The following is a 25,039-nucleotide window of genomic DNA, read 5'->3' on the forward strand; positions in this document are numbered from 1 at the left end:
CTAAAAAATCACTTCTGGGGGGAAAATATTATAGCATTGTGGAATAGTTCTACAAAGCACAATTTGGCTATGCTGGCTTGCAGTGTACTGTTTGGAACACATGCATTATGCACCTGAAGGCACTTAGTTTTCTAATGCATCTGGTGAGAATGACCCCTAAATTGGACACTGACAATGTTCAAGCACTTTTTTTTATTAAGATTCTGTTCAGGGTCCTGAGGATGCACAAAATGTTGACTTATGTTGACACATCCATAGGCTAGATTGACATTTTTGCCCAGTGCATTTTCCATTGAGATCAATGGAACCATATCCTAATGCAAGCATCAAGATGTGCTTTGACACGTTATAATGCACAATGACACTTGCCAACCTGTGCATTATAACGTACATTGACATCCAGTAAAAGATGCACAATATGTAACTGTGACGGACTAGAAGCCCAGGGAGAGAGCACATGGAGGTGAATCACGAAACCTCACATGCGGGTATTTATTAGGGAACATGAGTGTACAGGAGGCATGGCAATAGGACACAGCATCAAGAGGTAGCCCACAGGGCAACAATGTATCGAAGTCCATGGAATGGCAATACGGCACAGCAAAGGGAGATTATCCCCAGGGTGGTAATATGGCATAGCAAAGGAGAAGCAGGCCACAGGGTGACAAGAAGGCACAGCAAGGAAGAATGTTCACCAGGGTAGTAATATGGCACAGCAAAGAAGACACAGTCCACAGGGAAAAAGTAGGCACAGCAAGAGAGAATGTTCCTCAAGACGGTAATATGGCACACCAAAGTACTGAGCACTCTGGTTATGAGTTAGGAACTGAGGAAGTCACAAACAGAGAGGTGGCATGGACAATCTGAGGCAGAGAAAGCTCTTGGAGGCATAACCTAAGTCTGGGATCCTCATAGGCACATGGTGCATCCAGGGGACTGGCAGCAAGGAAAATACTGGGGCAGTTTTTCCCAGCTCAGGTCAAAACGCGAACCAGGTAATCTGATAATTAGCATCAGGTTGCTGGGGTAACAGGCTCCACCCCCTCCCACGTTACTGTATCAGGCGTGCAGTTGGGGTTGAGCTCTTTGTTTTCCAGTGGGGCACAGCATGGGAAGAAGAGTGCACTGTGCCTGCCACACCCTGGCATCTGGGGGAAGGAAACAGGTGTATGGGCGCTTCCACCTTCATGGATAACAGCTCTGGCCAGTGCTCAGACTCTGGGGCTGCTGACACCTCTATACACCATGGATCACAGGAAGGATGGTTGGCACTCGGGATAGCAACCAAAAATAATCTTTACTGAAAACGCATGTACACGCTGTAAAACCTCCAACATGTTTCGGCTGTCAGGCCTTAGTCATGGCTCAGATATACCTGAGCCAGAGTGTGATCTCGTGATCCAGGTAGTCTAATGTTTAGCATCAGGATTCTGGGTCAATAGGCTCCGCTCCCCTCCCAAGCAGCCACATTGCCAGGTGTTGACTGCGTAGCTCCCTGCACGTAGGTGGTGTGGAAAGATAGGGGATTTGTGGGGAGCAGAGGGGGAAGCCGGGGTGCTGAGAAAGTAATAACATTTTTGATAATTACCTAATTCAAGTAATGAGAAAAGGAATATAAAGCAAAAAATTATCTCCTGTCCTTTAAGTGTGTGCTATTTATTGGCGCTAATCAATGATTGTAATTGGTGTTTTCTTGTATTGATTTTACTTGATGAGCGGTGGCAGCTGGATGCACGCTCTTAATAGGTTCACTTACATTTCAGCCTGCTCTTAAGGATGATTGGGTGACTGAATGCTAGCTTTGTTAATTAGCAAATCATGCCGCAGACAATAAACAAGTCTGTCTAGGGTTGCTGCTGGTAACCTGGATCAAGAGAAAAGGCATGCCAATAATTACTGTGATGGATCTCCATCTGTGCCTATAAACAATTACATACGAGTAAATGATTTTTTGCATGTCTTTCCAAGTAGAAAGATGCCATTTGTACTTTGCTGAACATTACTCTAAAGGACAGCTTCTCCTTTGTTTTAAAAATCACAATTTCAATGAGCCTAGCACACTTATTAAAGCGGTATTAAATCCAAAATCAAACATTTATTTTTATTTTTTCAAACATTTATTATCCTTCAACTTACCAGTCATTAGATGTGATAGCTGCATTCATTTCCTCTTTTAGGCTTTTTTTCTTTTATTTTCACCTGGTGATCCTGCCAGTAAGTCTATTGTTTTTCAACAGAACAAGTTGTTGTGCAGATGTAGCAGTTCGATTTTGAGAAAAAACATTTACCACTGACAGGGGTGCTTACAATGGTCAGCTTTTATTTATTTATTTATTTATTTATGTAAATCTTTTATCCCTATCCTTTATCTTTTATAGCCTTAGCACGAGTTTGGCTGCAGTTTCTTAGTGTATTTAAATCTGCAGGTACCTCTAACACTCCCTTCCCCCCAGATTAACAATGCTGCTGTCTGTTGTGCCCCTGTGCTTATTCATCCAAAGTGGAGGCACTCTAATACGGGAGGTGTTTTTATTGACCAAATCACCAGGTGGAAAGAAAACAAAGGCTCCTTTCACGCGGCCCACATTCCATTGCGGACTGTTCTCTGCTCAGTGGGGATCGATCCGCCGATCCCCGCTGAACAGGTGGGTGACAGCTCAGTCTCCGCTCTGTGTGCAGAGAGGGAGGTGTCAGAGTCCCGCTGCTCTCCATGGGGGAATTGGATGAGACCGGACCGCCTGTCCGCTCTCATCCGATCCGATCCCCTGGACGGATGGAAAATAGGGTTTCCATCCGTCCGGAATTCCCGGATAGGATCGGAAGCGGATAACAGCGGGTGTCAGCGGACATGTCTCCGCTGACATTCGCTGCCCCATAGGGATTCATGGAGCCTCTGATCAGATCCCCCTATAAAACTCACAGGCGGATCTGATCGGATCATTCGTGTGAAAGGACCCATGGGCAAAAGGGACGCCATGCGGCCATCACAGCTCGCAAATGATGAGGCCGCACAGCGGGAGGTAAGTCTGGACAGGGTTAACACAGGCTGCGGCTGTACCTGTGTCTCCGAGTTCCGAGTCCGGACTGCAGGGCTCAGGGACGCGAGAGGAGAAAGAGAGAGAGAGAGAGATCGTCCTCCTGCCCCTTCTCCTCCTCCTCCTGCCCCTCTCCTCCTAGGTCTGGCCCACCCAAACTCTCCGGGATGTGTGGGCGGGAAGTTAAACACAGAAGAAAAGCTGCAGACAACCTGAGCCTTCATCCTGGGGTAAGGCTGGTCATACACGATACAATTTTCTTATCAATTTTCTTGAAATTTACCTTCAACTATGTAGTACAGAGGCCTGCCTAATTAGATACAAGTGAAAGTGTTGTTTAGCTTTGACCTCATATTATGTGGTTTTTGGTAAATCTAACAGAAAGTGTACAACAAAAGTTGAACATGTATGGCCAGCCTAAGTAAGCTCACCCTCTCTCCTGCTCCAGTATGTAACAAATGGAAGGGGGGGGGGTCTGTGGCCGGCTCTGATGTAAGGGGGGTCTGTTGGGGGGGGCTCTGATGGAAGGGGGGTCTGTGGGGGGGTGTATTTGATGTAAGGGGGGTCTGTGGGGGAGTCTCTGATGTAAGGGGGGTCTGTGAGGGGCTCTGATGTAAGGGGGGTCTGTGGGGGGGGTCTCTAATGTAAGGGGGGTCTGTGGAGGGGTCTCTAATGTAAGGGGGGTCTGGGGGGGGTCTCTAATGTAAGGGGGGTCTGTGGGGGGGTCTCTGATGTAAAGGAGGCTCTGTGGGGGGGTCTCTGATGTAAGGGGGGTCTGTGGGGGGTCTCTGATGTAAAGAAGGCTCTGTGGGGGGGTCTCTGATGTAAGGGGGGGGTCTGTGGGGATCTCTGATGTAAAGGGGGCTCTCTGATGTAAGGGGGGGCTCTGAGGATCTCTGATGTAAGAGGGACTCTGTGGGGGTCTCTGATATAAGGGGGGTCTCTGTGGGGGGGTCTCTGATGCAGGGGGGTCTCTGATGCAAGGGGGGCTCTGTGAGGGTCTCTGATGTAAGGGGAGTCTGTGGGGGGTCTATGATGTAAAGGGGAGTCTCTGATGTAAGGGGGGGCTCTGAGGGTCTCTGATGTAAGGGGGACTCTGTGGGGGTCTCTGATGTAAGGGGGGCTCTGAGGGTCTCTAAAGTAAGGAGGGCTCTGTGGGGGATCTCTGATGTAAGGTGGGGCTCTGTGAGGGTCTCTGATGTAAGGGGGGCTCTGTGGGGGGGGGGTCTCTGATGTAAGGGAGGTCTGTTGGGGGTCTCTGATGTAAGGGGGCTCTGTGGGGGGTCTCTGATGTAAGGGGGGCTCTGAGGGTCTCTGATGTAAGGGGGGCTCTGTGGGGTTCTCTGATGTAAGGGGAGCTCTGTGGGGGGGGGCTCTGATGTAAGGGGGACTCTGTGGGGGTCTCTGATGTAAGGGGGGCTCTGTGGGGGGTCTCTTAGGTAAGGGGGGCTGTGGGGGTCTCTGATGTAAGGGGGACTCTGTGGGTGGGTCTCTGATGTAAGGGGGGTTCTGTGAGGGTCTCTGATGTAAGGGGGGCTCTGTGAGGGTCTCTGGTGTAAGAGGGGGCTCTGTGGGGGGGTCTCTGTGAGGGTCGCTGATGTAAGGGCGACAAATGAAACAAATGATTCATTTTTCATTTAGTAAATCACCCCCGTGGCAATAAGCTCCTCATAGAAATGTAATAAATACTTTTCCTTCTTGCTTGCCTATCAATTACAGCACTACGCATTCATTGTTGCCTTTTGCTCTTTCATTATGACCAGGACTGTATTATAGAGCAAAGGGAGCAAATAAGAAATTAGGTTATCTTATCTGTCAGCCGCAGAATGATGTTTCCTAAAATAAAGCTGAAAGTACAACCTCACTGTAAAATAAAAGAAGAAATCCTTCATACAAATCATACTCATTAACACATTAAAATCAAATGCAGTTATTTGAAAACTACATAAATTGATCCTTTTGTGACTGTTGTACGACTGAACCTTCCATCCTAACCTTGGATATCTGAAATTATATCTATAATTCTTAAAGTAGAATTCTGGGCTTTACCTAACTAGTTTTAAAATGCTCCCTCTTCCCTCCTAACACCTATTGTGAGAACTACTCTTACAGAACTACGTATGAAAATACACTCACAGGCCACATTATTAGGTACACCTTGCTAGTACCGGGTTGGACCCCCTTTTGCCTTCAGAACTGCCTTCATTCTTTGTGGAACAGATTCAACAAGGTGTTGGAAACATTCCTCAGGTATTTTGGTCCATATTGACATGATAGCAACACATAGTTGCTGCAGATTTGTTGATGCGAATCTCTCGTTCCACCACATCTCAAAGGTGCTCTATTGGATTGAGATCCGGTGACTGTGGAGGCCATTGGAGTACAGTGAACTCATTGTCATGTTCAGGAAACCAGTTTGTGATGATTTGAGCTTTGTGACCTGGTCCGTTATCCTGCTGGAAGTAGCCATTAGAAGATCGGTTCACTAGTCATAAAGAGATGGTAATGGTCAGCAAAATAGTAGGCTGTGGTGGTTAAGCAATTCTCAATTGGTACTAAGGGGCCCAAAGTGTGCCAAGAAAATATCCCTCACACTATTACACCCCCACCACCAGCATGAACCGTTGATACAAGGCAGGATGGATCTATGCTTTCATGTTGTTTACAACAAATTCTGACCCAACCCTCTGAATGTCGCAGCTGAAATCGTGACTCATCAGACCAGGCAACATTTTTCTAGCCTTCTGTTGTCAAATTTTGGTAAGCCTGTGCGAATTGTAGCCTCAGTCCCCTTTTCTTAGCTTAAAGGAGTAGTACCCGGTGTGGTCTTCTGCTTGCTGTAGCCCTTCTGCTTCAAGGTTCAATGTGTTGTGCATTCAGAAATGGTATTCTGCATTCCTTGGTTGTAACGAGTGGTTATTTGAGTTACTGTTGCCTTTCTATCATCTTGATCCAGTCTGCCCAATCTCCTCTGATATCGACAAGACATTTTTGTCCACACAACTGCCACTTACTGGATATTTTCTCTTTTTCGGACCATTCTCTGTAAACCCTAGAGATGGTTGTGCGTGAAAATCCCAGGAAATCAGGAGTTTTTAAAAAACTCAGACCAGACCATCTGACACCAACAACCATGCCACGTTCAGTCACTTAAATCCCCTTTCTTTGCCATTCCGATGCTCGATTTGAACTTCAGCACCTTTTCTTCACCACGTCTAGGTTCCTAAATGCAATGAGTACCTGCCATGTGATTGGCTGATTACCAATTTGTGTTACCAAGCAATTGAGCAGGTATACCTAATAAAGTGGCCGGTGAGTGTATATCCTCTGGGTACTTTATGCGCCAACATTTTGTGTAAAAAAATATTGTTGGAGAAATGTCTTCTGAGAAAGGGTCTACTGTTAGTATCTTAAGTATTCTTACAGCAGTACCCAGTAAGAGATTCTAAGGTTGTGCCACCTGAAACAAAAGTAAGCTTACAATTATATTAAAGCCTAATGCCTCGTACACACGCAACGATTATCGGCCGACCGATCGTCCGACTTTTGTCAAGTGTTGTTGTGTTGGTTGAAATGTGCTCTAGACTACACACGAATTTTCTCGGCCAACAAAAACCAACTTCAGAAGTGATGTCATGTGCTGGTTTACTTTCCGTGTGTTTTTTCTTCTCTGAGCATGCCCAGTCTTGCTCATCTGATTTTTGTCTGCCGAAATCTGTACTGACTGATGGAAAATCGGCCGTTCTGTTGACGGCCAACAAAAATTTTATAGCCTGCACACCAGATTTTGTTCGGCCGAAAAGTCGGAGTCGGTTGTCGAAAGCATCATACTAACAAGCCGAAAATCGGCCGATCGGACGTTGGCCGAAAATTCACGGCCAACTATCGATGCGTGTGTACGAGGCTTTAGAGTCCATGCACCCTTCTACACATAAAGATGAACTCCAGACAGAAAAACAAATGAATGCTGCTCTATATTCACCAATGCATTATCAAATATATAAAAATAATAACACAAGCACTGTAACTTGTTATTTTCCTCTTTCAGTCCCCGTATGGGATTTATAGGAGGCAGAAGCAATACAAGGAATCAATTAGTTATGTGCAGAAGCATGCTCATAGGAGGAAAAAGCAGAGTGATAGAGAGATGAGCTAATCACCGTGCTGCACCTCCTTTCACTGTCCAGTCACAGGCTGGGATGGTACCTGGGTTTAAAGGAAGTGGGTTGAATGATGCTGGTTGTCTTACTAATTGCATCAAGCAGCAAAAAATAAATAAAAAATGATGTGGGGGAATGGGTGAATTGAAGATAAATATAGCCCCATAAATCTACTTTTTTGAGTTGTTTTTGTCTGAGGGCTGATTTAAAGAGTTTATTCTGCTTATATGTTGCCTGCCCTGGTCCCTCTCTCCTCTGTTCATCAACATGCTAATAACATTTTTAATAAAATCTTTCTTAAATAAATAGATACCATATTTTTGACCTAAAGACATCATCTCTGGATCTCTGCAATGAAAGCAGATCATGGCTGGTGGCATAGGCGTGTGCACAGGGTGTTCCAGGTGTGCCCAGGCACACCCTAATCAGCCTGTGCAGCACAGATTCCCCCTACTGCCATGGCTCCCCTCCCCTTGCCCCTCGTAGCTCTGTTGGCTTCCCTCCTCTCCTCTCCTGCCAGCGTTGCTGCGGGGATGTTTTAGAATGAGTGGAAAAGGGTCCGCTATATGTAAAATTTACCAGTCTCTTCCCTTTCTGAATGAACATTGTGAGTGATCGGTAATGTGTTTGAGCTTCATTGTGCACACCTAATGCAATAGGCTGTGCACAGCTATGGCTGATAGGAAGGTTCAGCAAGATTATTTTCAGAGTTTCCTGAAAACATCAGTCTGCCTTAGCACTCCTCTCAAAACCTTGATGCAAACAGTAGGCAGTCTTCTGGGAGTAGTTATGCAAATAGCAAAATGTCTTTTTAATATGTGGATGTCAGTTTTGAGTAGTGTTTTCTGCTAGACAAATCTAGACAGATGCACTTGCATGCAGATTACCCTAGGTAATGCCCACATGTCATGCAGAGCCTACATGATTAAAGAAAAATGAAATTCAGTAAATGAAAGAGGTGGGCCAGGGATAGTAAGGCTGGGAAGGAAAAGCCTAGATGTCGCTGGACATCCTCCAGCCAGGAAATGAGCAGGCTCTGTATGAGATCCCGTTCAAACTTGGGCAATTCGGATTCCAAACCAGGGTAAACACAAGATGCACATTTGGGTGGCATTCATCCTGAATGGTACTCCAAACGCAGTGTGATTTTTGCGACGACTGTCATGCAAAGAAATGCGCACGAATCACAGCAAAACGCATGGCAAAATTGCACCTGGTTCAGGGCCACAATTTGGTTCCTGAGCTACTTTGCTGTGACAAATGCGCATTGGGCAGTTTATTCAAGTGAATGGGCTGCCCTATGCACGACATATGTGAAAATCGCGAGCGGGGACGCTTGTTCCCATTATGTGGTATGTGAACGGGGTGTCATTGCTGCAGCTTCTAATGCACACAGACTTCTGACAGGATCATTACTGAAACATGGGATGCTAACAGTTTTCTAATCTTTAGAAGATAAAATCAGAATCTAATTATGAATCTGTACTGGTGCTGTAAGCCTACAGAAGACAAAACAGAGCAAATGCAGATCCCTATGGTAACATAACCTTTGTGATCACTTTGAAATGTTCATTAAATGCATCTTGTTCTCAGTATAGAGAAATAAAATTGTTAAGATCTCAGACTTATGCATTAAAGTGGTATGAGAAACACTGACAATGCACAAAATAGAGAAGCCCATGACAAATAATCAGAAGGCATCATTTATTTACCTAATTCCAATACACTGAGCAGGGATCGGTTGCTTGGAGTTACTCCATTTTGCACATTGTCATTACAACCTGCTCTGCCTTAACAGGTCTCTATGTAGTGATTATCATTCACTGTAATATGTTTTTTAATTAGTACCAAATGCGAAAGGTTGTACATTAGTCATAAAACATGAACCTTATCATCAAGCTTTCCACAAGCTATAGGAAGAGTATGCTCAAAGCCAACACTTTCCACTGGATTGCCCATTTACTCATCATGCTCAGAAGAAAGGAGTAATTAAGAAAAGTTTTTCTTCATTACTCCCTCAGCAGCTCAGATAGGCTACACCTAATGAGACAGAATTAGCTGGCAAATGATCTGTAGCGGGGGAAGAGATTCTCCACTGTCAGTGCTGGTGTGCAAGCTGCCAGGCCAGAGCCTAACAGCAGGCAACTTTTCCAAAAGAGACAGACCTACTGCAGGGGGACCCCTTTCAATTGCTACCAAAATACTCCAGTTTCAGCGGGGCGGTTATTGTCTTTTGCCCTTGAATCCCTTCAACTGCCTGGATATCTCTGTGAGGGACACTGTATATGAGTACTATTTTACTGGATTAGTAATTGTCAATTTGACTCACTGTTGCTATATAGTTCTTTAGAGTCTTTGCTATGCAGCCATATGTATCCCTGATTGAGTCACAGAGACATTGCTGTGAGGCATCCATGTTTGTGCAGATTTCATTATTCTTCCATCAATGCATATTTTTGCCTTATGGAACCTATTTTGCATTATTGCTTCTATCTCTGCACCTGTTTAGTGAAGTTGAGGTTTCGGTTACTCTCTGTCTGATCATTCGGCCAATTAACCATTCTGTTAAACCACTGGTAAAGTTGCACAATTCTGGACATTATTAAAATTAATTTCTTTTTAGGAAAGTTGCAAAATTACAGTGTCAAAAATAGTGGCAATGCAGGTGATGTGTTGTGGCCACCAGGCCATGCCAGGGTAGCAGCTTACCTATAATAGGCATATATTGGCAATCAAGGTCTTATTTCTGTATGGCTGTTGCCCAGGAAGACAGTGCTGCCAGGGAGCTCCATACAGACACCCAACGTTATGTAGACATGAGCCTAATTCCATGCAAATAAAAGGTACTAGATCGGCACTATTTCAGGTGTACTAATAAACTGTCTTTAAGTTCTCTGCCCCCAACTTCAGTTAAATAGCTACTAAGTTTAGCACTCAGTGTGGTAGAAGGAAAGCGGCACAAGACAGTTGGCCTAGGTTGGCAGGATGTATATATATCTGGTCCCTTTGGCAATCCTGTATGAAACTACAGGCAGTACTGATCTGGAAGAAGAATGCATATTAGGATTTCTGATCTCTAAAGCCCCGTACACGCGAGTAGAAATTTGGCCGGGAAATTCCGTCCGACGACCGATCTGCCGATTTTCGGCTTGTTAGTATGGTGCTTCCAACAACCGACTCCGACTTTTCGGCCGAAATAATCCTGGTGTGCAGGCTATATAATTTTTGTCGACCGTCAAAACACGTCCGATTTTTCGTCTCATTAGTACAGATTTCGATGGGGAAAAATCTTATGAGCAAGACTGGGCATGCTCAGAGATGAAAGAACACAAAGAAAGCAATCCAACACATGACATCACTTCTGAAGTAGAATTCTGTCGTGCAGGAAAATTCGTGTGCAGTCTAGAGCACATTCCAACCAACAGACACCACTGGACAAAAGACGGACGACCGGTCGGCAGAAATTCGGTGCGTGTGTACGAGGCTTAACTTTCTGGTGTCTTGAAGATCTTGAGAGAAGCTGTGCTGACAAAGGATATTGCATGGGGATTTCTGTTGCTCAGTTATTCAAGATACCAGTGACTGTGCTCCTATATAGGGTCAGAGGGTCAATATATATTTTTGGTGGTTGCTAATGAATTATTAGGATGCTAATTATTTATTGATACACGATCAACTTTGCTGTTAGTAGAAGGCTGCTCTTAAAGGGCCACAATAAGTTTGCTGCTTCAAGAAGGCCTGGGATATATATATATATATATATATATATATATATATATATATATATATATATATATGTTTTGGGTATCCTGTGTTCTAACCTTCTGCACAAGATTTTGAGCTAAAAAAACCTAGAGTGACTGGAGCTTGATTGTCACTACTGGCCATTCTAATGGTGACTTACCCTGTAGCTGCACCAAACAACAATGAATGGCCAGTAGTGACAATCAAGCTCCAGTCACTCTAGGTTTTTTTTTTAGCTCAAAATCTTGTGCAGAAGGTTAGAACACAGGATACCCAAATATATATATATATATATATATATCCCAATTATGGTGAGTGAGAGCCACACTTATTTGAATGCCTAAATGATAAAGTATTGAAGATATTTGATCAGCGCTACATGCAGGCAACAAGCATTTTCAGAAGGTGATTAGCACCACAAGCTTACATATTTCTATCAGTAAAGGTTTCTTTCAAAACATTGTTTTTTTTCTAGCCGTTTCCTCATTAGCAAACTCTTTGGCAAACTGTAACTGACACTCCCTGCTTCTTTTTTAGTAAAAAAAATTCTAGGAATGTGTTTTTGCTGATCCTAACAAAGTATGTATTTCACTAGGATTTAATCACTCAAACGTAGTTCTGCCCATACCTTTAATTAAATGATAACTATTCTCTGTGGTAGGGAGCAATTAAAAATTCAGCAATTACATCTATGATGAATGTTTATTTGGATGTCATACAATTAGCTTTGACTTCTTGGCTTTCTCTTGTGGTTCTTTTATCGTCATTATTTTTTACACCCTCTTGATGCATCTAATTCTCATTTAGATAATGTTAATAATTAACAGCCAGTAGAGCTTTTAACCAATTGTTATCTGCCTAAAACTGAAATACTACTTTGGTCTTGCCGCTATGAGGTCATTACCATTATATTTGGAAAAAGTACTAGACTGATTGTTTGTGCTTAAAAAAATGTATTTTTTAAATATTGTATTTAGGAAAAAAAACAATGCCTCTTCGTGGTTCCAAGGGACCCCTTTATCAGGGTTTATAAAATGCTTGAAGGTTTATAATATGGACAGTGTAGTTATATTAGACTTAGAGTAGATAACGTAATGGATGCTGCAACAGTACTGTTCAGGACTACTGTAACTGCACTGTCCAAAATCATCCAGCATTTCAGGAGTCCCTGTTAAAAGAGGCCCCTTGGAACCCTTTAGAACATGTTGGCTGTTTCCTAAATTTAATAAAGGTGGTTTCTTAAAGTTAAAGTAGATTTTTTTTTTGGACACAAGCCGCCTGTTGATTGCCTCCTGATATCTTCAACCTCTTTGAGACAAAAGCCCAGTTTATGGCCCCTGTCATTTGAAGAGCTTCCTAGTTAATAGCTTTACTTCAGACAACACACCAACTTATGATTCCCATTTGAACTAAGTGATTCTGATTTCCATAACTTCATCTTTCTACCATAGCCAAAGATATGACATAATTTGAAGATTATTACTAAACTACATATTGTCAGCAGGCATAGAAATTGTGAAAGAGTTTTGCAGGCTGCCTATGGTTTTTACATAGGTGTGAGCAGGGCTGCTGTTAGAAATCGCGGGGCCCTGTACAGACTACCTGGCAGGGCCCCCCCCCAAGATATATTTAGCTAAAATTACAACAAAATCACTATTATCAGACACAAATATAACATAACTCGCATAATTCCTGCTAAATCTAAAAAAAAAAAAAAAAACTATGTTAAATAAAAAAGAAGATGAGATGAGAACAATATAGAGGCTCAGTGATCAGAGAGTCAGAGAGAGAGAAACAAAGTTACAATTTACAAATAAACTCCTGAGTAGAGATAAGTGCTGGGAGGGGGGCCCACACAAGGGAGGGGGGATTAGTGAGGGACAACTGTCTCTTTCTCAACAGATAAAAGCTGATAGCAGGGAGAAGGACAGATAAGATTCAGGTGCTGGAGGAAGATTTCTGTATTTGTTGTCCATCACTAATCCCTCCCTCTCTGTGTGGGCCCCCCTGTTTGCTCGGGCCCCCTACAAGAGGGCTGGTGGTCCCCCCTATCAGCGGCCCGGAGTGTGAGACTGTTTATAGGATATTTCATAATGATATATGTGCTGAAAGTGGGGCCCATTCCATGCTTCTCTGCTGAGGAGTGACACACAACATAGATATGAATAAGCTATAAAGAAACAAAGGCCAAATATTGATTACAATCCATCTGTTGTTTTATGAGTATAGGCCACAAATCAGACTTTAATAACTCAAGATTTCCCTCGTAATTTTATTGTTGCATTTATATTTTGTTGTGTGTTAAAACTGATATCTGAAATGGCCTTTCATTCTAACAATACCAGATTTATTTTATTTAAACAGGTGGGAATTTGCTAGCTGCTTCATGACTCAACACTACTGAACCATTTAATAGAGATTTAAAGACAAAATAAGATGTCTATGCAATTACAGAACGAACATTTGTCACCGAAGTACAATTAATTACATTCAAATTAAAACCATGTTCTTGAGAAAGATTTCTGGGATATTTCCAGCTGGATTTGGACTTCGTCTTTCTCAGAAATTTGTATTCTTATTATTTTTATCAGGATTTATCACACTTTGTTTCGGGACATTGTTCCTCTTACCAGACACATCAAAGTTTAAAAGGATATTTTTATCAGGTACCCAGAGCCAGAGTGGTGAACGAATACCCAGCTATGCTAATAAGAAAATGAACAAAAAAACTGTAGACGATCAAAAGTCTCTGATTCGGAATACAAATCAGGAAAAGTGGAGATCCAAAGATGAGTTTGATGTGAACATGAAACCATTGGGATTTCTTGCTCACAACTACGAAACACTCAAAGAGGACAATTCACTGAACAGAGAGCATATCGTAGCTGCCAAAGCCAAAAATAAAGACAATGAAATATCTCCAGCTCAAAGGAACCAAGTCGAATTTATATTTGATTATAACGCTTTCAAAAAATCTCTTAAATATCCGCCACTTGGAAATCATCACAAACAGAAAGACTCAGAAACACAGGAAAGAAGAAATAAAATAAAAGAGGTAACGTTTGCATTGTTGTCACTGTATATGATAAAGAATTATAGAACTTGCTATTTCATCATTTTATTTATTTTTGCTGTATGCCAAAGTTTCTACCATCATTTGTAACTGTGTGATAGGGTCTGTTTTTTATGGTTTATGGTTCTTGCTGATTAGCTGAATTACACATTTGCAATCCTAATTTTTGCAGGGGTGTCCATCAGTAAAAACAAATCCTTGCTCAGTATCAAAGTTTCTGTTGCAAAGGGGTAACACTCGCAGAAAAATGCAGTTTACTAAAATGCAGTGGAGTGCTTAAATAGGTTGTAAACCTCAGAAAAAAAAATTGAAAAAAAGAAAAACCTTAAGACAAAGGCATAATGAGCTAGTATGCATTACGCGAGAGCCGCCGTTCATGGCTCTGAAGGAACGGCACGAGTGGCCGTTCCTTCAGAGTGCACGCCGATGATGTCATGGGCTGCATGAAAAGTAAATATCTCCTAAACGGTGCAAGTTTAGGAGATATTTACAGTACCTAGAGGTAGGCCTTATTATAGGCTTACCTATAGGCAAAAGTCTATAGGTAGGGTTTACAATCTCTTTAAGAATCCTATCATAGTGGTTCTAGCAGCTGGGAAGGAACTGGGAGATTGTTATTACATTAAAGCCCCGTACACACGTACCGATTGTCGGCCGCAAATATTCGGCCGCCGACCGATCGGCCGATTGTAGGCTTTGTTAGTATGATGCTTCCGACAGCCGACAGCGCATTTTCGGCCGAACAGAATCTGTTGTGCAGACTTTAAAATTTTTGTTGGCCATCACCAGAACGGCCGATTGTTCGCCAGTCAGTACAGAATTCGGCCGACAGACAGCCGATTTGCAAGACTGGGCATGCTCAGAAAAGAAAAAACACACGGAAAGTTAAACATCACATGACATCACTTCTGCAGTCGGCTGTTGTTGGCCGACAAAATTCGTGTGCAGTCTTTTGCAGTTTTCAACTGACAGGACAGCCCTGGACAAAAGACGGCCGATCGTTCGGCCGACGATCGCTACGTGTGTATGGGGCTTAACAGTTTAGTGGCAGGCAGAAATTATATTGGCAAAAGTATATGGATACTGCTCTAAATTATTGCTTTGGGTGTTTCTAGTGGAGGGAACTGTCAATGCATCAACATAAAAAGAAATTTTAGATAATCGTGGTGAAAGTTTGAGGAAATTACCTTTTTTATTACTGTATTATTGTGCCTCCTGTCCACAAAGCCAGGTCCATAAAGACATGGGGCTTGATTTACTGAAATATCAAAAAGGCTGTTTCACTTTGCAAGGGGATTTTAATCAATTTAGTAAATAAGATAAAGCTCTGGTGACTTCCATCATCAAATCACATGCAAACAAAAATACATTTTATTTTCCTTGCATGTGATTCTGTGTTCTTTGCACCAAATTCACTAAGCTCAGTAAAATTTCCATTGTAAAGAGAAAGTTCCCTTGCAAAGTGAACATCCTATTTGCCTTTAGTAAATCAACCCCATGGCTTGATGAATTTTGTATGAAGGAACTTGAGTAGCCGGTACAGAGCCCTAACCTCAATCCTATTAAACACTTTTTGAAATAAACTGAAATGCTAATTGTGAGCCAGGTCTTCTAGTCCAACATCATTATGTTCTTTTAGAAGAATGGGCACACATTCTCACAACCACACTCCAAAATGTCTCACTCTATCACTCCAAATTAGAAAATAATTTTTACTCCCCAAAAACATATTGCTAAACATAATCTTGCAGACCATTACGTACACACACTATATATCTTTCAAGGTCAATAGATGTGTTGATAAATGAACTGTAAAAAGGTAATTAATGACATATAGTACATGGATGAACAATTGCCATATATTTAGTTACAGATTAATCAATTGATAAAGACAGCAGTACCCATTATTTGCAATGGTTGCTCTACCATAATTCTTACCTCATGGCTACCAGTAGATCACTGTAGTGCTTAATACTGTGTTAAATACCTTTATTAATTTAATAAAATTACCAGACAGATATTAATCAAAACATAATTGAAATTTTTATTTTTTAATAAAAGTCTTTTTTTTTTTTTTGTATTTCTAAATAACCTAGACTTTATTTTACATTCCCTATTAGGCATGGGCATGGGAGTTCAGCACTGTGAATAAACCTGGGATCTGTTGCCTAGCACTGTGCTTGTCAGCCTAGTGCTGCACACATGGTTACAGAAGGGGGAGCACAGGGTTAATCTTATCCATATACAGCTGTTCCCTCATTGTCCAAGCGGAAGTCTGATGGCAGGTTCTTTTTTAAGCTGCATTGTATAGCACTGCACTGGAAGTTATGGATCTGGTTACAGTGTCTGGAGGTGTACCTAGATCACAAAACTGGCTGAACTCACTGTTGGTAGGTGACCCTTCATACTGTGCCTTGTAAAAGTATTCATACCCTAAGAATTTCTACATTTTGTCATGTTACAACCAAAAACGTAACTGTATTTTATTAGGATTTTATATGATAGATCAACACAAAGGGGCACATAATTGTGAAGTAGAAGGAAATTGATAAACGGTTTTCAAACTTTTTAAAAAATGAAAAGTATGGCATGCGTTTGTATTGTAAGTCAATACTTTGTAGAACCACCTTTCGCTGCAATATCCGCTGCAAGACTTTTTGGGTAATATCTCTACTAGCTTTGCAGATCTAGAGAGTGAAAGTTTTGCCCATGCTTCTTTGCAAAATAGCTCAAGCTCTGTCAGATTGGATGAAGAGCATCTGTAAACAGCAATTTTCAAGTCTTGCTACAGATTCTCAATTGGATTTAGGTCTGGACTTTGAGCCATTGGGTCATTGACTTTGGGCCATTCTAACACATGAATATGCTTTGCTCTAAACCAGGGGTCAGCAACCTTTTTTCATTTAAGAGCTGGATTTAATGTATGTGAATGCATGGAGGGCCGCATTCACCTGCTAATAAATGAAGATAATAATACTAACATAGTAATATTAACAGTACAGGTTTAACTCACTTTAAGGTGCTTCACTAATGCAAAGCCAGTTCATCCTGAGGGAGCATGTGGCTGGGGATTCGGATTTTACTGCCCCCTCCGCCATCCTGGCACCCAAGGGTGGCTGACACCAGCCCTGCCAGACAGCATGGTCTGGAGGTGGGGTCAGTGCCATCTTAAGAGCCTTATAGGCCCCTGGGCAATGCAGTGCACTGGGGCCCCCTGTGGAGCAGCGATAGCAGGCGGCCAATGGGAGGGGTGCCTGGAGGAAGAGGGCGACTGTAATGTGTATATAGACTATATACACATTACAGGGAACACTATATACTACAAGAGAGTACAACTACCTGGAGGATATACCTTACTATATACATATTACAGGGACCAATATATACTACAAGAGAGTACAACTACCTGGAGTATATACCTTACTGTATACATTACAGGGACCAATATATACTACAAGAGTCTCTTGTAGTATATAGTGTTCCATGTAATATGTATATAGTTATTAAGGTATATAATATACTCCAGGTAGTTGTCTCTTGTCTTGTAGTACATATTGGTCCCTGTAATATGTATATAGTAAGGTATATACTCCAGGTAGTAGTTGTACTCTCTTGATGTATATAGTGTTCCCTGTAATATGTATATAGACTATATAGACTATATACACATTACAGGGAACACTATACTACAACTGTAGTACAACTACTACCTGGAGGATAATATATACCTTACTATATACATATAGGCCAGGGACCAATATATAGTAGGTAGTATATCCTCCTCCAGCCAGGACAGGTAGTAGTAGTTGTCTGACTGTCTCTTGTGTCACTCACTGACTGCCACATCGATTAGATCCCCATCATCATACAATGCCATGCCATCATCATTATCACTTCACATCACATGCCATTGATTGAGAATGAGTTAAAAAAAACTGGCAGACTTACTACACGGCTGCACATGGCATGGGAGGAGGTGGGAGGAGGCCGGCGGAGGCGGAGCCAGTCTTCTTCTAGGACGGACGGAGGAGAGGAGAGTGAGGAGGAGAGCCGACGAGGAGGAGGATCCTCCTCCGAGTCCTCCGCTGCGGCGGCGGCGCTGTGCATCCTGGGTCTGCTCTGCTGCTCACGTCACTGGTTGCTAGATGCCAAGCGGGCTGGCCTTAGCAACCAGTGTGTGCAGGGCAGACTCGAGCCACCCACGGCCGCCGCCGGACTCCGGACCGGAGAGGAAGAAGAAGAAGCAGAAGCAACAAGGGGGGGGGCCGGACGCCCGGCGGACAACGGAACGGGGGGGGGGGGGCCCTAGACCACCAGGGAGTGGGACATCACATGCCACCAATCCATCGATCCATGTGGGGCCCCTTGGCAAGTGGGGCCCCCGGGCAACCGCCGGGTATGCCCAATGGAAAAGACAGCCCTGGGTGGGGTTCCTGTCCCTAGGGAAAATGGAGTTCCTGCCCTTAGGGGAGATGGGGTCCCTGTCCCCAAGAGACAAAGGGCCCCTGTCCCAAGGTGAGAAGGGGTCCTTGTCCCCAGGTGAGAAGGGGTCCTTGTCCCCAGGTGAGAAAGGGTTCCTGTCCCCAGGTGAGAAGGGGTCCCTGTCCCCAGGAGAGAAGGGGTCCCTGTCCCCAGATAAAAAGGGGTCCCTGTCCCCAGGAGAGAAGGGGTCCCTGTCCCCAGATAAGAAGGGGTCCCTGTCCCCAGGAGAGAAGGGGTCCCTGTCCCCAGATAAGAAGGGGTCCCTGTCCCCAGGGATGATAGGGGCCTTGTCCCCAGGTGAGAAGTGGTCCCTGTCCCCAGGGAAGATGGGGTCCTGTCCCCAGGGGAGAAGGGGTCCCTGTGCCTTAGGGTGATGGGGTCCCTAATAGGGTCCCCCCATTGCAGTGTCCTCTGTACCCCTAAAGCAGTGTTCTCTGGTCCCCTTCACATCACTCCAATAGTGTCCTGTGCCCCCTCCCCCCATTGCAGTTTCCTGTGCTCGCCAAATCAGTGTCCTCTATCCCCTGCACGCCCCCCCCCACTGTAGTGTCCTGTGTATACCCCCATAGCATCCTCTGCCCCCCTGCACCCCACCCACTCCACACACACACATACACACACTTTTGTAGGTAGAACTCTCCTCCATTACACAAGTGTACAGCAGAGCAGAGATCAGCCGGTATCACAGGGCTGGATGAGGGCGGGAACATCTAAAGTTAACTGTTCACATTAACAGGCTGGTGATTGGTTGCTAGGATCGCCTGGCAACCAATCAACTGCTGTTTAATGTGAAAAGGTAACTCCAGAAGTCCCCCCCCCCCCTATCCAGCCCTGTGATACCAGCCACTGTCCAATGAAGAGGAGAGTCGCAAAAATCTCCACGGGCTAGGTGCATGTGAATTCATCGCGGGCACTGATGGGTCTGGACATTTAGCAGTGGCGGGCCGGTTGCAGCCCACGGGCATAGGTTGCCAACTCTTTATCTAAACCATTTTATTGTAGCTCTGGCTGTATGTTTAGGGTCGTTGTCCTAATGGAAGGTAAACCTCTGCCCCAGTCCCAAGTCTTTTGCAGGCTCTAACAGGTTTTCTTCTAAGATTGCCCTATATTTGGCTCCATCCCTCTTCCCATCAACTCTGACCAGCTTGCCTGTCCCTGCTGAAGAAAAGCATCCCCACAACATAATGATGCCACCCCCATGTTTCACGGTGTTTGCAGTGTTAGTTTTCCGCCACACATAGGATTATGCTTTTAGGCCAAAAGTTTAATTTTGGTCTCATCTGACCAGAGAACCTTCTTTCAACAATGCCATAAAGGCCAGATTTGTGGGGTGCATGACTAATAGTTATCCTGTGGACAGATTCTCCCACCTGAGCTGTGGATCTCTGCAGTTCCTCCAGAGTTACCATGGGCCTCTTGGCTGCTTCTCGGATTATTGCTCTCCTTGCATGGCCTGTCAGTTTAAGTGGAAGGCCATGTCTTTGTAGGTTTGCAGTTGTGCCATACACTTTTTATTTTCGGATGATGGATTGAACAGTGCTCCGTGAGATGTTCAAAGCTTGGGATATTTTTTTTATAACCTAACCCTGCTTTAAACTTTTCCACAATTTTATCCCTGACCTGTCTGGTGTGTTCCTTGGCTTTCATCATGCTGTTTGTTCACTAGGGTTCTCTGACAAACCTCTGAGGGCCTCACAGAACAACTGTATTTATACTGAGATTGAATTATACACAGGTGGACTCTATTTACTAATTAGGTGACTTCTGAATTCAAATGCACGCCACACTTTTCAGATATTTATTTGTAAAATATTTTGAAAATCATTTATCATTTTTCTTCCACTTCACAATTATGTGCCACTTTGTGTTGGTCTATCACATAAAATCCCAGTAAAATACATTTAAGTTTTTGCTTGTAACATGACAAAATGTGAAAAATTTCAAGGGGAAATAATACTTTTTTAATGCACTGTACATAGGCATTTCAACTGTGCATTTACTGTTTGCCTGGAGATCCGATTCAAATGCCCAAAAACTGTATTTCAGTCATTACCACTAATGTCCTTTTATTTGCCAAACTATTTGTCAATTATAAGAAGTAAAGGGAAACATGGAAAATCCATTTGGCAGTGTCTGCGCATCAGGCAGTTGTACGGTGTAGATGTTGTAATAGGACTTTTGCATTTGTCGTAAAGTCCTTTCTTAGAGCCCATTAGGAGGGGACTCTAGACTGTCAGGTTATAGTGGGTTCCATTCACAGAGTGAAATCGCATGAGATATTTAGGTGTCAGGACACATTTTGCCTAAACATCGCATGCGATCCTGAAATTGTCAATTCACTAGACCATTTTTCGGTATTTACCGAGTAACACTGAAAAGGCTTGGTAAATACCGTATAAAAAAGGTGGTAAAAATTCATTCACACAAGGAAATAAATAATTAAATGCATGCCTAAATTAGGTAGTGGTCCAGGCATGCGGTAATTGTGGAATGTGTACTGGTTGTTAGGGAGCGGGCGGCCACCGCTTCTTAACAACCAGTAAACTACATGGTTGTTAAGGAACAGGTGGCTGCCATGTCATCGCTGTCATAAGCTGTTCCCTGCTGACAGCTGAATGTAAAAAAAACAATTGCCAGCAATTAAGAAATGTGAAAAATCGGTGTGGGGTCGCCCCCCTGAATCTATACCTGGTCCTTTGGTCAGCCTGTGGCATGCTGGGTCCATGACATCACAGGGGGGCAGGGTCACCCAGTGACATCATGAGTGACCCCACCCCTTAGTTATTTGAGAATTGTCAGACAGCAGGAGCCTCTCATTTTTGGGGCGGCGGTGGCTTTGGGCATCGTAATTGACGATAGATCCATGTTGCTGGACATCTTTTTTTATTTTTATTTTTTAAATAAAGGACTACACACTACACGACTTACACTACACATTCTTTTCTTGGTGAATGAGTACCCCATACTCATTCACTTAGGGGATAGGGGATCTGTGGGCCATTTTTTTAAAGGGGACTTCCAGATTCCAATAAGCCCACAGACCCTCACAACCACTGGCCAGGGTTGTGGGGAAGAGGCCCTTGTCCCCATCAACTTGGGGACAAAGTGCTTTGGGGGGGCACCCTCCCATGTTGAGAGCATGTGGCATGTGGCCTGGTATGGTTCAGGATGCTTCATACCCTCCCCTCCCTTTCCTGACCTGCTGAGCTGCATGCTCGGATAAGGGTCTGGTATGGATTCGGGGGGGGGGGGCATACCTTTTTTTTTTATTATGGCATGGGGATTCCCTTCAAAATTCAAAGGCCCGGGTATGGATTTGGGATTTTCAGGTAACCCCGCTGACAACTGATGACTGATCAGTTGTTAAGAGAGTGGGGGCCGCCCGCTCCTTAAAGTAGAACTATAGGCAATACTTTTTTTTTTTTCATTTTGGATAGAGTAAGAGAAGTTAAAAACCCCTGTCAGACTTTTTTTTTGCCATTTGTGTCCCATTGTGGAGATTTCCCTTCACTTTCTGTCCCATAGCCAAACAGGAAGTGAGAGGAAATCCATGCAAATTAGTGGATTTGATTTCCCATCTATTACTTTTCTGGGGACAACCTAAAATTTGGGATTTTCTTTTACTTTCACTTTCAATTTTATTAGTAAACATGATAAATAGAGAGAGTGAATCTCCCTAACGGGGCATAGACATCAATAAAGAAACTAATAGCCATTCTAGCCCTTCTCCACTCTATACAAAACTAAAAAAATTTGCCTTTATTTATACTTTAACAATGACTATTTAATAATGGAAATAAATACAGGCATTAAAATACTGCATGTTTTCACTACTAAAATACTGCAAGACTTCATAAAATAACTCATACAGTATTTTAGTAACAATTTTTTGTGAATGGCAAAAAACATTTTAAAAAATGTTGAGCAGTATTTTACCTGAATGGAGCCCAATGCCACCTACAGGTGAAAAGACACTGACACAAAAAAAAAACAGTTGACCTGCTCACAACCATTATCACTCAGTTTTGTAGCAAAGTAGTACCGATAGTATGAAAATAAAGGGAGGGGGCGACATCTAAAAAAAAAAAAAGGATTTTATGATGAGTTTAAAAATCCTGTTTTCTTTGTCCTCTGTTGAGGGACACAGGAATTCTGTTGGGGCATCCAAAGTCAGTCCACCAGAGGGGTGGTCAACATAGCAACAAGGCTAACAGAAAAAAAAAAAAAAACAACCTGGGGACTAGCTGCCTAAAGGAGCTAATTCTCAAAACTGGCACAGGTAAGACCTGAATATTCGCCTGGTAGAGCTAAAAGGAGTTGCAAAGGCAGAATGTTTTTTATCTTAATGTATAATGCATTAAGATAAAAAGCCTTCTGTGTGCAGCAGCCTCCCCAGCACCCCTAATACTTATCTGAGCCCCGTCTCTTTCCAGCGATGTTCAGGAGTCTCTCAGCCATCCGGGACTCTCTCTCCTGATTTGCTGAGACACAGCAGCGGCTGTAAATCAATGTCAGTTAGCCAATCAGGAGAGAGAGGGGGTGGGGCCGAATGGCAGCTCCGTGTCTGAATGGACACACAGAGCTGCAGCTCAGCTCGGGTTCCCCCATAGCAAGCTGCGTGCTGTGGGGGCACTCGACAGGAGGGAGAGGCTAGGTGCAGCGAAGAGGGACCCGAGAAGAGAAGGATCCAGGCTGCTCTGTGCAAAACCATTTCAAGGAGCAGGTAAATATAAAGTTTGATAAATATATATTTTTTAAAACGAGACTTTACAATCACTTTAAAAAACATGAAGAGAAGACCAGGTGGTGGCCTTGCAAGCTAAGAAAATTTGCTACATGCCAAAAACCGCAAAAGGCACTCACAGATTCACTACAGTGCACCTTGACAGAAAAGAGTGAATCTTTCAAACTATAAGTTTGGATGATGGTCTGCCAGAGAAACCTAGAGATGGTGGACTGAAAAGGTGGTGTATGCTTACAGGGTTCATCAAGAATACAAATATCAGTCTTCCTGAAGAAGCAGTGGCCAAAAGATAAATGCTTACAGCCCAAAACCCATCCGGGTGATGGATATTGGTGTGGTGGAAATTTTTATTATGATGAACTGAAGCCAGATAAAGGGAACGAGAGTTCTGGATGAGGTATAAGGCAGAACTACCTTAACTAAAAGAAGTCCTGGACCTCAACACTAACGTGTCCCTATGTAAAACCAAAAAGGTTTCCTTGCAGGATAAGACCTTAGTTCAGACACTTCTCTCATAAAGATGATAGCCACAAGAAAAAACACCTTGTTGGTAAAAGAACAGAGAGTAAAAACTCTGATGGGTTAACACTGTGATTTATTTAAATGCAGAAAGAACTAGATTCACATCTCATAAAGCCAGAGGGGAATGAAGAGGGAGAGCTACATAGGAGACTCCTTGTACAAGGGTCTAAATCAACAGTCTCTGAAACAAGATAGACCTGGCAGAAACACGGCCCTTGAAAGTGCTAAGAGCCAAATGCTAGTCCAGACCCAGGAATGCAGTATGGGGAGACTCCTATGGTAAAAGACCCAAAACTCATACCAAGTGAAGTATTCCTTCTATATCTGATGATAGACCTTGTGGGAAGTAGCCTAGCTGTTAGTAACATAGTTACATAGTTTGTAAGGTCGAATAAAGACACCAGTCCATCTAAACCTGTGTGATTGTGGGTGTGGGTGAGATACATATCCCTGTATGTTGTAAACATTAAGATGCCCATCTAATAGTTTTTTGACACTCTTGACACTCCCTGCTGATACCAATGCTTGTAGAAGGCAGTTCCACATCCTAATCGCTCTGACAGTAAAGAAGAGTCTTCAAACTACAATTCCTATCATGCATTGTCATGTGTGTGAATGTCAGAGTTTTACAATGCCTCATGGGATGTGTAGTTCCGCAAAAGGTGGGGGCCGTAGTTTGAGGATCCCTTCTCTGCGCAGTTAAAAGTTAAACCGCTTCTCTTCCAGTTTCAGCATCATAGTAAACCCAGATTCAGAAATGTCCCCAACTTACCAAACCAAGGCTTTCACAGCCATGCCGCTAAAGCCAGCAACTGTCAAGAAGTATGTACTGCACATCACTACTCATCCTAGAGATTCTCCAGATGTCATTAAAGGTCCTTACAGAGTAAGCAAATACAAGATGGGGACGTTCACACAAGTTCCAACACATCCATGTTCTCTTCCTGTTGAATTAGAGCTGTGTCATCAAATTCCAGCTGAGGAGGAGGAGAGGACAAGAAAAATGACGAGAAAAAAACACACATTATCCCACAATATTTCTTTCTTGCTTCTGTAGTAAATACCAACCCAGCATAAGCCTGTTAATCACTCACAAAAGTGTTGCAGAGATGGAGACAGGAAAACGGTCTCCACTCTGGGCCGATAACTCTATAAGGAATACACACCAGGGATTTAATGGTGAAATCTGAAAATCAGAGTTCTGTGTGAAATGGAATACAGACAATAGTCACTGCCAATTGCAAGACTGTTGCAGAGAGAACACCTGCATAGATAATAA

General features: G+C 43.2%; 1 protein-coding gene across 2 annotated transcripts in view; it reads left to right on the forward strand.

Moving 5' to 3' along the window:
- MAN1C1 (mannosidase alpha class 1C member 1) overlaps positions 1-25,039 on the forward strand; it is a 190,435-nt gene that overhangs the window by 15,714 nt on the left and 149,682 nt on the right. For both annotated transcript variants that reach the window (XR_014224989.1, XM_082248373.1), the window contains exon 2: positions 13,304-13,994. Coding sequence is in view for 1 of the 2 variants with exons in the window: in XM_082248373.1 (XP_082104499.1) it covers positions 13,443-13,994 (552 nt within the window). In the remaining variant the exon portion in view is untranslated. The remainder of the gene's footprint in view (positions 1-13,303; positions 13,995-25,039) is intronic.

Source organism: Pelophylax lessonae (assembly GCF_965119305.1).
Source record: "Pelophylax lessonae genome assembly, chromosome: 2".
Lineage (NCBI taxonomy): Eukaryota > Metazoa > Chordata > Amphibia > Anura > Ranidae > Pelophylax > Pelophylax lessonae.